Source organism: Gobio gobio, assembly GCF_949357685.1.
Source record: "Gobio gobio genome assembly, chromosome: 4".
Classification (NCBI taxonomy): Eukaryota; Metazoa; Chordata; class Actinopteri; order Cypriniformes; family Gobionidae; genus Gobio; species Gobio gobio.
The window spans coordinates 30,363,162-30,376,023 of record NC_137100.1 but is presented as its reverse complement, the minus strand read 5'-3'; the positions used below and the strand labels follow the sequence as shown (position 1 = coordinate 30,376,023).

Sequence of the window (12,862 nt, the reverse complement as noted above, 5' to 3'; positions counted from 1 at the left end):
GACCACATGTCCCGAGATTCTGCGCTCAAACGTGCCGTCATCAAACTACGCCTTTGTTTTGAACAGGCGACCTCTAGTGGACGGAAAAGTTACATAGTGTAGCTTTAAGTCTGTGAAGTTTAGCGGAGACTTGCTTAAGCATAAGGCTCGTCCACTCCTGACAGCAAAATGGAAATATTTGCATGACCTTGTAACATTGTGAAATGTAGGCTGAAAACACCTCATCTCAGAGTATCTGTCAGAGCATCTGACGGGGCAAGCCACTTTAAGCTATACGCATTATATATCTTACGAGTTATTTTAAAGCCTTTAATATAAAGCATGTCTTATGTTTAGGACAAATTGGATTATGCACTTTCCCCACAGCAGCTCACTCTGTGCCCTCCGCTATTTTTTCAGATGTGCTCATAATATCAAACTACTGTATATCGATATAAACGTTATTGCCTAATCCGATATTATTTATAAAAATACAGGCCTATCGATATATCAAACTCGTTTTACCGCCCAGCTCTAGAAGAGAATATGTGGCTTTCTGAATAAAATATTGTAAAGATATTGTTTTGTAGTGCATAAGCTTTTTCTAAAATTAACACATTATTTAAATCTTGTTTTTTTTTTTTTTTTTTGGACATGGTCCTATGGTAATACCATGTTTTATTTGGCTTGGACCAAGCTAATGTCAAGCTATTCTTTATACTGTACCTTCTAGTACCCAGTAAATATAGTCTGGTATTCATTCAGGTCCATTACATATTTTAAATAGTAGGCTACAATGGTATTATCATCCTGTTTCTACCTCAATACTTTTTTTCTAATAAGTTAAACATTTTTGTTGCTGTCCATCAGCAATGCTTTTATTTGAATACGAATATGGTAAAGGGCTTTATTTAAAGGTTATTAATTACAAATTCCAGTCACAGCAAATCGTACTGTGCTTTTGACATATATCGATCGTTCTGATGCAGTTTACAAACCACAGTTTTAATGGATGCATTTCTTCTCGTCACAATGTTATATCACTTTCAGAGGTGTCAGACACCCTGTAAAAAGTTCCAGGAAAACACAAAATCTCATAGGAGCAACCAAAGAGTTCATTCATTCTCTTTCAATGCAGAATAACAAAGGGGAATAATGACTCTCTCCAAGCTTCAAGCACAATTGAGAGGTAGCGCTTGAGCAGGAAGAGGTGTAACTTCTCATCTGACAGAGAGGCTATGGAGCTTTTTTAACATTTAATCCATCCTGTTTGTGTTATTCCTCTTTAGAACATGCATAGAACTCTGGCACATCCTGTGCCCTCGAGGTTAAGTGCTGTTACATGTGTCCCTTTATTTGGTTGTTACACAGTTTCGCTAGCCTGGCTAGGGTTACAGATAGGGCAGGAGTTCATACACTAAATTTAGTGATTATGGTTGAATGCTGTATAATGCTAGATGCAAGACGGCTTGTACTGTTTTACTCTCTTTATTTACCTGCTGACAATTACCAGTTCTTTTCTATTTCCCCTTCTGATCTCAGAAAAATGCTTGATAGCTTTTGTAATCTGGGCCATATGTTAGTAGTACAGATGAAGAGGATGGCTAATGCACCACGTAATGTTTTTCAAAAACTTTCAAAGGAATTGGTGAATCCTGATGTGTCTCAGTCAAGTAAATCAGAGGGTAAATCAGTGGCCTGCAGGCAAAATCCCTGGCTTCAGTGTTATTTAACCACACAGTCAGTAACTCCTCCATGTCATGCTGTCTTCCCTTCTCCAGTGCTGATGCTAAATGCTCTGTCTTTTCTTTCTATGGATCGGTTAAATACCAGTGTAATTGGCTGCTCCAGGCTCAAGCACTGTCGTAATGTGTTGTACAACATTTCCATTAACACTTGCCTGAGGCACTGAAGAGATAAAATGGGTAATGACTGCAGCCAAAGGTTCTGCTCTCTTTAGCACAGTGTCCTCCTCAAGAGACGGTCTGTGTTAAAGAAAGTCTAGAATCCCAAGTTTATATACACTACCACTCAAAAGAATACCTTAATTCAGCAAGGATGCATTAAATTGATCAAGAGTGACAGTAAAGATATTTTTATCAAATGACCAAAGAAGTATATTTTAAATAAATACTGCTCTTTTGAACTTTCTATTCATCAAAGGAAAACTGTAAAAACTGTATTCAGCATTTCCTGAGCGGCAAATCAGCCTATTAGAAAGATTTCCGAAGGATCATGTGACATTGAAGACTGAAGTAATGATGCTGAAAATTCAGCTTTGCCATCACAGAAAAAAAGTTTTAAAATATATTTAAGAGTGCTTTATTTCAGGTCAATCGGTAGCAAATCTTGTGTAAATGGTTAAAGACGGGCATATTTTGAGTCTTTACCTTACAGTAACTTATTCCTTTTCCACACAGATTTCAGTTAATTTGTTGTAGCATGTAATTCGTTTTGCTTACTAATGGAAGGTGGATATTCATTCTTGAGCAGAATGTTTTCTAAATGTAGTCTTATTTAACTATTCTAACGCTTGTCGTAACATAATTAATTCAACTGAATCTATTAAGTTGTTTATTTCACCCTGGGGTGCTTCATTCTTCTTCGGAGCCTTGCTAACCGATGCCTGCACCACTTATTTCTCACTTGTGATTATTTTCTCTCCTTTAAGGATAATAACACAAAATCCCTCAAATCATCGATCCTGTGTCTCAAGTCATTATAGTATATCCATAATGTTTCGACGGATCGGCGTGCAGGCCGGGAGAGACGGACAGGTCATTTGTAGGGCCGGCGGAGAGCTGTATCAGTGCCAGTGATTTAACAGGGAGAAGGGCCTGTCAATTCTCTCAGAGACACTTTGAGACTGGGGACAGATTGGGGAACAATACAGGTCTGGAGGTGCTTATGTGTTTAATTAGCCTCTGACCCTGGCATGATGCCTCCTGTCAGACGTTACAGGCCACTCATGCAGATCTCTAATAGTCCAATAATGGGGACTGAAGTGTCCGATGTGCTCACATGTGAGCTGAATTTTAGCAGCCATTACTTTAGTCGTCAGTGTCACATGATCTTAATGATTCTACTGCCGATTTGGTGCTCAAACATTTTTTATTATCAATATTGAAAACATTTGTGCTGTTTAATATTTTTGTGGAAACCGTGGTACATTTTTTTTTTTTCATCAGCCTATGATAAATAGACAGTTCACATAAAGAAACAATTACATAAAATAATTTTGGTCCCACTTTATATTAAAGGCCTTTAACTTTTTATACAATGCACTTACTGTATACATTTTATTACATTGTAGATATATTTTAAAAATACCTGCATGTAATTACAACTGTAATTAATTTCTGTAATTGCTTCTATAATTACACTATTTACCCTTTCCTTACACTTTAACCCACCCTTAAACCTTCCCATACCCGTATCCCATCTCGATAGCAGCAAAAGTGTTTTGCAATACAACATGAACCCATTTAGTACACTGAATCTAACAATGACTTTTTATGTAAGTAGTAGTTAAAGATGCCTAATATAATGGTGTTACCAGAATTTTTTTCTGAATAGAAAAAATACTGTAGTATTTAGGATTGATTTTGAGTTTTACACTTTGGCGCATATCTTGTCCTGCATGACTTGCACTACACGCTTGAATCATACCGCCCACAACACCTTATCATTGTACGGGTGAGTTTTGCTCAGGCTACAGCACTGACATTTTCTTCATTGTAGTTGCATTCCGTTAGATGTTTTTTTTTTTATACTGAGTTGCAATATCTAAAACAGAGTATTCATTTAATCATTAAAAAATCTAAAGATGATATTTTATGCGTAAAATAATCAAATGCTTTTGAATTTTACTTGTGCAAGCTCATGTTTGCCATTAAGTGTTAAACATGTCAGCATCCACCTCCCTTGAGTGCTTCAAACTTCAATGCCAATGTGATTATGAGTGAGCACTTCACTCCGAGAATAGCATCCGTCTCTCTGCAGCAGCCACGGCTGTTCACTCTTTGAGGAGTCAGCAGCTGTTTAAAGTGCCGCCTCCTTGCTGTAGGCCTGTGTTTTCTGCGCCATTAAGTCCTGCCACGGCTCTAATGATTGAGAGAGACATGCATGTCATTCCTTGAGGGAACTTCATCTCCCCCCAGCACATCTTCAGCCAAGTCATGTCGTATGGATATGTGTGTTCTTCTCTGAGGGTGCTTTCACAGCTTTTGGTTCTGAGTTTGTTTGAACGAATGAACTACACCCAAGTGATCAGCAATATCGTTTACCTTTGCCGTAAGTTTTTGCGGCTTTGAACCAGTTTATGGAACAAAAACAAAAACTGGAAATTATTTTATCGTTCTGTTTAATATTTTAATTTGGATATCAACCAATCATGGCTAAAATTGTAGGCATACAGCCTGTGCAAATGTGACGTTGATGCACCCACATGAGTGGATCTATCTCAGGAGTTTTTCCAAGGAAATGTCACCAACCGTTAAAGTTTTATGAAAATGAATGGCAGGTATATGTCTAATATCCAGCGTTGAGTGTGTTTTGAAAACAGCAAAAATTGTATTGTGGCATTTGTGTTTTGCATTTTGCATAATTTATTTTTAAATCAAGCTTAAATGGTGTTACAAGGTTTTTCACCTCATTCAGCGGATGTCGGAGATTTGTGTTTTGTCAGTCATTAACGGCCACATTTGAAGGCAGTAAGTTCAGCATTACGTTTTTCCTCAACTTACTGGTTACAAAGTTTATTGTAGCTATGTGGTTGCTCAGTTTTTCCTGTCGTTTTATACATTTGGCCAAAATCTTTTGATGCACAGGCTGTTTTGGCTATGATCAGAGGGCAAATATCAGACTGACACTCTTCTCTGCTCCTTAAATACATCAAATATTAGCCCGTACAAACATCGTGTTTTTGGAATAATGAAAACGCTGTACTTCTTTAAAGAGCCAGTTCTTTATTTCCCCTTGCTCTGCAAGATGGTCCAAACTTATTAACCGGAACCAGAACAGAAACAGAAACGTTAAAATACTGTTTCTGCTCGGAGTGAACCGATTAATTTTTTTGTTCTGTTTTTAAGCCCTGGTTGGGAGGCACTAATACTACTTTTCTCTCAGAAAACTGTAACTTTATAGATAATAACTGATAAATTGCTATTCGGATATAGCTGGTTCCTTCAAGATTTTCTTATGGGGTTATATAATGGGGGCCTTTTAATTTATGGGTAAAATAAAGCCTGTGGTAAACATAACTTTGTAGAACAAAATGTCAAAAGTTTTTACGATTAACCAATGTAACTTACAAACACCCATAGCAAAAACACGAATTTTGAAGCAGTTATGTTCATTTTTGAAAACGTACATTTTCTAAAACGTAACTACATAAGACAATTTGGGATGTGACGTGAGTGTGTGCAGTTTACATTGTAGAACAAAACGTCAAAGTATAGTAAATTTGTGTTTACAGGCTTTATTTTACTCGTAATTTGAAAAACCTCATAGGAAAATCTCGAAGGAATCAGCGGAGAATTACACTTTCAGGTTCTGCACCATTCTATTGCAATGCTGTACGACTTTGTCAAAATCAATTGTTTGAAATCTATTATAATATATAGAATGAAAAAAGAATATTGAGATAATGATTTTACATAGTATGCTCTCTTAGGGACTTTTTAATTAGATCTTACCAAAAAACATATATACATTTAAAACACTTTGTGTAATTAGGTATTTATTTATTAAAATTTTTGTGTAATTGGTAGAAAATGAACTTTTAAAAAAAACCTTGACAGCGGACATAACATTAAAATCTCACCTACCGACCTCGAATATCAGCCTATAACCAATATGGTACTAATATGTTGTGCACATCTTAACACCGTTTTAGACTGATACAGTAAACATTTATTCTTACTTTTAATCACTGTAAGCATGTGTGTATGAGTGCATCTGTATACATGTTCGAGCATGTAAATGTGTGTGTGTGTGTGTGTGCGTGTGTGTGTGTGTGTCACTGCCCGTGTGCGTTATCTCTGTGCAACTCTGTGTGTTTATCTAAGTGAAGGCATTATGGACCCTCATGGCCCAGTGCTGGCAGTATATGAGTTGCAGAGGAAAGAGCTTATCCACAATAGATCAACCCTGAATTACCATCTTCTCTCACATCTGGGCTTTTGTTCACCTTTTCCAAACTGCCAGAAATGATTGAGCTTCTTTCACTGTTTCCCCTCCCCTTTTCATGCTCTTTTTCTAAAAAAAAAAAAAAAAAAAAGCTTCCTTTTGTTAAACCACACAAAGACTGTTTAATAGTTTGGAAATCTAAGATAGTCAGCCGAACAAGGGTGAATAGGGCAAAAGTTCAGATGGGAGAATAAGCTCTTCTTGGGCGTACAGAAATTAAATCCTCTCTTGTTTCAATATTGTTTTACACTTGATAGACGCGTGTGATTTTTTTTTTGTTTTTTGTAGGAAACGTATTGTTTGGCAACTTTGTGAAAGTTTCATAAGTGTTATACTTATCGAATGTGTGCTTAAAGAACCCACTTCAGTTTAAGCTGGTTTTCACTGGCTTAAGATGGTCTTCCAGCATGACCAGCTGTAAATCCCTCCAAAAGGATTGGCTAGGTGAAATTGTGTGTCAATTGTCAATTATTTTGAGAGATATTTCTTCAAAGTCATAATACTGTAGTGGACATGTTCTGTATAATAAAAGTAAACAAACTCCATTTACTTATTTCATTATTTAGGTTTTATCTGTGTATTTAAAGGCCTGATTGCCTGAGTGTTTACTGCCGATCTAACATTAGTCTATATTAAGTGCTAATGCAATGATAATCAAAGGCAACGAAGCTATGACACAGAACATGTCCGCTCGCCGAACAGCCCCACAGCTGATTTACCGTCCCCACAAACGACCTGTCCATTCACCCGCGAGATCTTCCCTTTAATTACACCATAGATTTCCCCCTGATGAACTCCCTCAGAATTAACACAGCCACGGCTAATTCCAGCCCCTCCTCTTTCACCCTCACTCGTGTATTATTGTTGTACAGAGAGCGCCGGTGCAGTTTAGCTACACAAACATTAGTATTAACGATTGGCCAGTTTGGAATTGGTGACAAACTGCAGGCGGAGCGCAAAGTTTTGTAGCCTGAAACCAATCAGGAAGTTAATGAGGAGAAAAATTACTCCTTTTCGCCAGCGCCCCTTAATTACCTCCACGCCAGAGCAGCGCAGAGGAGGAGAGGCAGATGAAAAAGAGGGAGGGCAAGAAGGGATGAGAGGCACAGTAAGAGCCTTTATGCTCCTTTTCTCGGGTTATGAAGGTCAGGAAAGCAGCTGAACAGGATTTGTGTGCGTTGCCCCTCCCGACACTCGTAACTTTGATAGAATCGGTAGAGACTGTAATGTATTAGCTTCATATGCACATTGAGATGAGAGCTGACCTGGCTCAATGCACAAACTACCATCCATTTTTATAGGGAACCATAACATTTGTGCTGCTAGTGTTTCAGTTTTACATTTACATAGTCATTTATTTAAGATGATGATTTGGTCTTTGGGTTAAAAATGTAACATAATAACTGTCAGGGTTTATTTAATGTTAAACAGAGCATGCGATTCTAAAGGTAATCTTTAGAGAGCTTATGTTAATATTAATAACATGATGCTATTTTAGTTATAGTCGGCTTTAATGCTCTGCCATGACGCTTAAAGCTTGACGTCGACTAGTTTCTAATCATGGCCTATAGAGGGCACAACAGGATAAGAAATCTTAGAAGTCCACTTTTACTCTCTGTTTCCAAACAGTTAAAATTACATATAAATGCATACTCCGAGAGCACTTCACAAGTTTGATTATACCATCTGGATGCTCAAAATTGATCGGGTGAATGCACATTTTAAACAGCTTATTGTAGACGTAAGTGAATCGCCCTTCTGCGCTGCAGCATTGTAACACACACCAAATACAGACAGCGCGCAGGAATGTATTGTCAACAATAGCTGGGTTTCCATCCGAAAGTGAAGCGAATCTTTTCAAAGTTTGCAAAAAAAAGGAACAAAACAAATGCGAATTAGTTGCGTTTCAATCAAGTTGTTCAAACGGATGATAACCTAGTAACCAACGGTAAATAAAACGGCATTAGCGGAAACAGCCGATTAGTCACATGGGTTTAATGTTCTTTACGTCAGAATTTATTTGGCGATGGAAACATAGCTACTGTTGTGTGATTTATCAATAAAATAGCCTAGAAACTGAAAAGTTGTAGCATATATTTCTTAGTTACTAAAACCCACAGCTTCACCTTTAGAAAAGAGACGCTGCCAGGAAGAATGAATTCACATGCAATCGCCCCCTCACTAATGCATTCATATCTTTACTTTGCTACTTTATCTGTATCTGATTTAATAATATAACAACCCAAAGACAAAAGAACTGATAAAAATAAGCTGTTATGTAGGAGCAATTGCTTTGTGGGCACAAGGCAACCCGCGTTCAAGTCTCAGCTCGAGGTTCAGGGTTATTTGTTTATTAATGACATCATCAGCAACTAATCGACTCAACTTTCATCACATAAATGTCCACTTTAAAAAAATCGTTCAACCCCTATTACACATAGATACTAGAGAAAGTCAGCACAGGACAGACTTGTCCTGCACTCAGTAGCCGTGTGCTCGCTCAGCAGTCTGACTGGCTCAATACGCGTATCTTCAGCTTGAGTGAGTTTGCCAAAGTAGCCAGAACTTGCTGCAGTGTGAGATTCATAAAAGGCACCACTGTCTTTACTTTGTTGTAATGTTGAGAGCTGACCACCACACTGCTCATAAATTGATGCTGTTTGGTTTGACTGGAGAAGTTGAGAAGTCTAGATCAGAAATTATTCGACAGCATTGTTTCCACTCTTGCCCCAAAAGCACTTAAATGGACACTTAAATTACACGTAGAAATCATTTAATCATTTGATTACTTTGCTTTCAAAGTGATTGTTATTGGATGGATACGCTACCATTCAAAAGTTTGGGGTTTGTAAGATTTTGTTTTTTCAATTGATCAAAAGTGGCAGTAAATACACTAAAGAGAAAAAAATAAGTATTTTCTATTTATCAAAGAATCCTGAAAAAAATGAACTGCTTTCAACTTTGATAATAATGTTCAGGCATACTGTTGTTTATTAAGCAGCAAATCAGCATATTAGAATGATTTCTGAAGGATCATGTGACATTGAAGACTGGTGTAATGATGCTGAAATTCAGCTTTACTAATACTTTTAAAAACATTAAAAAAAAACTTACCGACCCCAAACGTTTGCCCTCAAGTTCACACAGGTAACAGGTATGTACTTGAACAATTGTCTTGTTCTTGAACAATATATCTTATGTTTATGGTTATTTCTGATAAATGCTTCTTGCTTGATATTTTGTTTCTAATGCAAAGGCAATCAAACATCTTTAAGTGTGGCTTAAGGTTACTTTTTGGCACTATTGCACTGTGCATGTTGTTAAATGTGAAAGAATGTCAGGAACCAAAAAAAGCTTGTGTTTCATGCATGCATGCTTCAGGTATCGTTTATCACAGATGCCATAACCAGATTATGCTCTGGCACAAAAAAATTGCTTATGTGATGTCATGATGCATCCTATTTCAGCTTACTCCAATGGAGCTCAAGACTCAGTGTCCATCAGCTCAATGATCAACACTGAGAACAGGCTGGAGTGTGAGAGCAGCTCAGAGTCTGGAACCTTCTCCGTCGACTCCGTCATAGATGGGGCAACCAAATAAAACGCCCTCACCTGCACCAACAACTTGATTTTTTTCCCCCCTTTGTTTTTTGAGTTGTTTCTGTAATTTTCAACTAAAAGTGTAATGATTCTGTAACCAAATCCTACCTTATTGTTCAACATTTTCTTGTTAATACTGATCAGGTTGATCAATGTAGTGTTCTTAAACTTTGGAGGGGTAATTCTTTAAGATTTTTATAGACATTGGTTTTGTATTAATTCGTTTCTCAGTGATGATCAGAAATGCCCTTTACTATGTTTCATACAGTTCAATAGCTTCAGTTTGTTCACGTTGATGCTGCAGTTTTTAAAGACTAAAATGATTCACTTTCACTTTCTAGCAGAACGCTATTGAAAGAAATGGCAGAGCAGAACGATTTATTGTCACATATTGGTTCAAGCTCAATATTGCTGTCATTGGCCTAATGGATAATCTAACTTCCTCTCCATGACCTTCATGCTGCAAACTATATGAGGGTTTCTCCATAGTGTTGTGCGGGACAGTTGGGTCAGAAGAGATACTATTAAATTATGCTTCAATCTCACAGCGAACGGCTTGTTTATTTATGGCCATCGCTAAAGGACATCATTTAACTTTTGATGATTTGCATCAACCCTGTTCCTATGCATGATCCAGCTAATGTGCGGTGCTCTTCTGAGCTTTCTTTGTATAATGTGAAGCTCTGCCCTTGATTTTAATGGTCTTAGCACAAATAGTGTCCTCAGTCAAGTCACAAACAGAGGAGAAGAGAGACACAAAACTTTGCCTTTCTTTTTAGTCATTTTTTTCAGCATCTTGATCTGATTGAAATGAGCCATATGTTGTGTAATCTGATTTTTACATTTTTTATTATAGTGGCTGGCCCTTTAATATTCTTCGACAATCAGTATATCATATTTACTTGTGTACTCACTATTAATAGATAACTAGCAGAGACGTAAATTAATTGATTTTTTTTCTAAAAAATGAACGTAAAATGTAATTATCGTTATGCCTTTTGTGATTTTTGTACCATTTTGTTAGACTAACAGTTCACAGTTTGATTCATGTGTTAATTTGTTTTCCAGACAAGTACATTTACCCACTGTATTTTATATGGTGGTGTGGATGTGTCCTCTTGTCCTCAGACACCATGATGTTACAACAATTTGTATTAGTGTTATGATTATAAAACGATGCAAAAGCTAATTTGCAATCATTGTGTGTTTATATGCTCTCATGTTCAGTGGAAATAAAATCATTATTGATGACTGGCTTTCACAATGCTTTTGACTGTTGGGAGCGCGATATAAAACCTGAAATGAAAATTACTTGTATTTTCTTTGCTCTGCACTCTCAAAACATTCATTCGATTCTGCCCCATCTGCTGTAATCAATAACCTGACCATCTTGTTTTTTTTATTAAATGCACTTACTCTTAATTTCATCCCCCAGTGGTTTTAGTGAGAAGAATGTGGAGTTACCTATATGGCTTTGGCATTATAAATCACTTCTGGAGAGCAGATTGTACAGCAGTATCGATTGATCCTGATATATCACAGAAATTTACTGTCACTTCTGTTTTCAATTAAAGATACAATCAGTCAGATAATGACTTAATTGGATTTTACAGAAGATTGAGTTTTATTGTCCCGTGCTTTACGAGTTTAGTTAAGGAAGGCCGCTTTATCATAGGCTGTCAGCGCTGGGCTCCGGCGTGCCGCCGTGTCCTTCTGTTGCTGCTCCAGGTTTGTGTTCCAGCGACAGCCTGAAAAGTGTCTGTGGATTTGTTTTCCTTGAGCTGCTATTGTGCCATCAATCACGCCGGCTCCATGAAAGATAAAGCCGCCCCTGTCCCAAAGTCTCAGTGCATACTGGAGAGGGGGGGACAGGTGCTAGAGCTGCATTTTCTTAAGTCAGGGCTTTTGGATTTAAGAGAGGAAGAGGTCGTCATAAAAGTGTTTGATGACTGTACGGTCTGAAACAAGGCCCAGTTTAATCTGTAATAATACATTTATTTGAATTGAATGCATTTTATTTCGAGGGTTCTGCAAAGATATTTAAAAAGATTACTGGAAGGCGAGAGAATAAAAAAACTTGACAGTCAAATTTATGGAGAACATGCAGATGGTTGTTAAAATATTCCATATAATTATTACAATTACAGATTACAAAATCAAATATTAGCATTCTTGCTTTGCACTTGATATATAACAACCTGTTTAGGTGAATAGAAATAGTACAACAATAATGTGGTTACGTACCCCTTGCAGAATATGCAAGATGTTAAAATTTTACATTTTTTAATTGTATTATTTATTTAGCATGGTCCTGAATAAGCTATTTCAAATAACAGATGTTTACATGTATACACTGGCCAATTTATTCCTGTTCAACTGCTCGTTAACGCAAATATCTAATCAGCCAATCACATGGCAGAAACTCAATGCATTTAGGCATGCAGCAGAGATGGTCTTATGGGGAGATGCAAGGGACTTTTGCTCTAACATGGGAGAAAGTGTAACGGCTAACTTGGACCACCCGAGGCACCTCAGCCTATATCATATATCATAAGGCAGTGACATTAGCGTTCAGAGTTTTATGTCAGTTACATTTTACGTTGCGCACAGTTTCTTGTGTATTAGCGCGTTCGTCTTGTGAATAATGCTCTATATTTGGTGTTATATCTGGTGTGGTCTTCTGTTGCTGTAGCTCATCTGCTTCAAGGTTAGATGTGTGTTTTATTCAAAGATGCTCTTCTGCAGACCTTGGTTGTAATGAATGGTTGAGTTACTGTTGCCTTTCTATCAGCTCAAACCAGATTAGAATTCTGTTCATTAAAAAACAGCTTTACTGGGCATACATAGCAGTAATACTAGTCACTAAAATGTGATTGTAATTTAATTGTTGAAATCTGGAAGCCATAGAAAGAATACATTTATTTATATTTTGTTTACCTTCATTCATTAATAAGCATTATCATTATGTCAGGCATACAAAGCAGTCATAAATCATTACAATTCAAGTAATGTATTTTTTGAAACCTGTAAGCCATAGAGAGAACCCTTTTATTCATTAAAAAACAATATAATACAATATTTATAAATAAATTAT

At 37.0% G+C, this 12,862-nt stretch overlaps 1 protein-coding gene across 1 annotated transcript in view; it reads left to right on the top strand.

Moving 5' to 3' along the window:
• dmrt1 (doublesex and mab-3 related transcription factor 1) overlaps positions 1-11,017 on the top strand; it is a gene marked incomplete at its 5' end in the record, with an annotated part of 33,095 nt that extends 22,078 nt beyond the window's left edge. The window contains one exon of the mRNA XM_079815094.1: positions 9,636-11,017. Coding sequence (XP_079671220.1) covers positions 9,636-9,769 — 134 coding nt within the window. The 3' untranslated portion in view covers positions 9,770-11,017. The remainder of the gene's footprint in view (positions 1-9,635) is intronic.
• Positions 11,018-12,862: the final 1,845 nt, after the last annotated feature.